General features: G+C 41.4%; 1 protein-coding gene across 1 annotated transcript; it reads left to right on the top strand.

Moving 5' to 3' along the window:
- The first annotated feature begins 873 nt into the window (after positions 1–873).
- On the top strand, positions 874–1842 carry LOC116589930 (olfactory receptor 11H6-like). Its single transcript, XM_032341667.1, has one exon. The coding sequence runs from the start codon at positions 874–876 to the stop codon at positions 1840–1842; it is 969 nt and encodes a 322-aa protein (XP_032197558.1).
- Positions 1843–2229: the final 387 nt, after the last annotated feature.

The following is a 2229-nucleotide window of genomic DNA, read 5'->3' as shown; positions in this document are numbered from 1 at the left end:
GACAGTTTATGGCTCTCAGCACTGTTCTTGGTTCCCAGAGACCTCTGCTTAGGAGTATCTGATGTTTGTGAGCCTCTGCATCTATCCATAACCAGAAGGACCGAGGCCTTCTAGGACACTTAAGTGACACTTCAGGCAAAACCCTCAAAAATCCTTAAATAATAGACCAGATACATTGCTCAGGTTTTCTGCCTATAAATAGAGATTTAACCTAGACCCAGGTTTTACAGAAGTATTTTAATTCAGCAGGTAGAAGACGGAGCTGATATGAAAGCCATTATGTAGGTGTCTGGGAGTTCAAATTTTCATTGAGTTAACAAACCACAACGAACACTGAAGAATAGATGGTACGTGTGATGCCTTTTGTCCAGCTGTTCAGATAACCTTAAGACACCAACACTGATCCAGAATAACAGTGAAATGCATAAAGATTTGTGTGTTGTTACCTTTCTCCCTTTTCTGATGCCTAACATTTGTGTCTCTAATTTCAAAGATTTAAGTAATTGAAATTCTGTGTCCAATAACAAGGGTCTATAGCTCTTAATCTATAGATAAAAATACATGATGTTCATACCTACTTACATTTGTGAGTGCTGTCATCAACCTTCTCCAAGCTGCTTATCACAGAACATCCTGTCTTTTACTGTGAGAAAACTCTGAAAGAGAAATGAGAGAATACAAAGTTTCAAAGTCTGATCATACCAAGCACTCTCTGAAATTCACAGACTTCAGCAGCATAGTTATCTTATTAATCTAATGGAATAATAGAATGAATCTAAGGGAGCTAGGGATCTCCACAAAGGAAATAATCTTGAAGATGAAAGAATAAGACCACCTTTGTCATTGTCACTTTTCTTCTCCCCTTAGGAAGCCATGAATAGGTCAGGAGTCAGCACAGTGACTGAATTCATACTCCTGAGTTTTCCGTGCTCCAAAGAGGTTCAGGTCATCCTCTTCATGCTGTTCTTGGTGTCCTACATCCTGACACTGATGGGGAATGGGGCCATTGTCCTACATCCTGACACTGATGGGGAATGGGGCCACTTCATTGCAGTGAAGCTGGATCGCAGGCTTCACACCCCCATGTACGTTTTGCTGGCCAACTTTTCATTCCTGGAGATCTGCTATGTCAATACAACTATTCCCAGTATGTTGAAGAACTTTTTATCTGAGACCAAAACCATCTCTTTCATAGCTTGTTTCTTTCAGTTCTACTTCTTCTTCTCCATGGGCACCACTGAGACCTTCATACTTCCCCTTATGGCTTTTGATCGTTACCTGGCCATCTGCCAGCCTCTCCATTATCCTGTCATTATGAACAACCACCTCTGCATGAACCTGGTGGCCCTGTGCTGGGTCACAGCTTTCCTCTGTTATCCAATCCCTACCTATTTTATCACACAACTCCCTTTTTGTGGCCCCAACACCACTGACCACTTTGTATGTGACCCTGGGCCTCTTCTGGCCCTGTCCTGCATCCCTGCCCCTGGAATTGAGCTTTCCTGTTCTATATTGAGCTCTCTTATTATCTTCATCACTTTGTTCTTCATCCTTGGGTCCTACACCCTGGTTCTCAGAGCAGTGTTGCGTGTCCCTTCAGCAGCTGGCCGACGTAAGGCCTTCTCTACCTGTGGTTCCCACCTGGCTGTGGCGTCTCTCTTCTATGGAACCCTCATGATAATGTACATCAGCCCAACCTCTGGTAATCCAGGTGGGATACAGAAGATTGTAACCTTGTTCTACTCATCAGTGACCCCACTGATCTATAGTCTCCGAAACAAAGACATGAAAGCTGCCTTGAGAAAAATTCATATGTGCACAGGAATTAGTCAAAGCAAATGAGAGTTCATGAGTTGGTCAAAATCACAGTTAATTCTTTTCCCTATTTCCATTCCTACCTAAAAAGTAGGTGTTTATTCATTTGTCCCTTGAAACAGACTCAAATTCATCTTTTCCTGCTAGGTTACATAATGGACAACAGTATGTCAAATTAAATCATACCTTTCCCTCAAATCAGGATTTCATAGATCATAATTTGAATAAATGACCTGGATATTTGGACTTCAAAATTTTTTTCTATCCTGACTTCCTATAACTGCTTGTCCATTTATCTATGATTATTATCACAGTCCCTAGCTTCATGCCTTCCTGACCTCTATTAAGTTCATTCATTCTTACACTTGGTTTTTCTTGCTTAAACATCTCTACTCTACTCTACTCCATAGAAGA

The sequence above is a fragment of the Mustela erminea genome, chromosome 5, assembly GCF_009829155.1.
Source record: "Mustela erminea isolate mMusErm1 chromosome 5, mMusErm1.Pri, whole genome shotgun sequence".
In the NCBI taxonomy this organism is placed as follows: Eukaryota; Metazoa; Chordata; class Mammalia; order Carnivora; family Mustelidae; genus Mustela; species Mustela erminea.
This window is presented reverse-complemented; position numbering and strand designations above follow the sequence as displayed.

Coding starts and splice junctions, on each gene's coding strand:
- LOC116589930 (XM_032341667.1), top strand. CDS start 874: ATGAATAGGTCAGGAGTCAGCACAGTGACTGAATTCATACTCCTGAGT.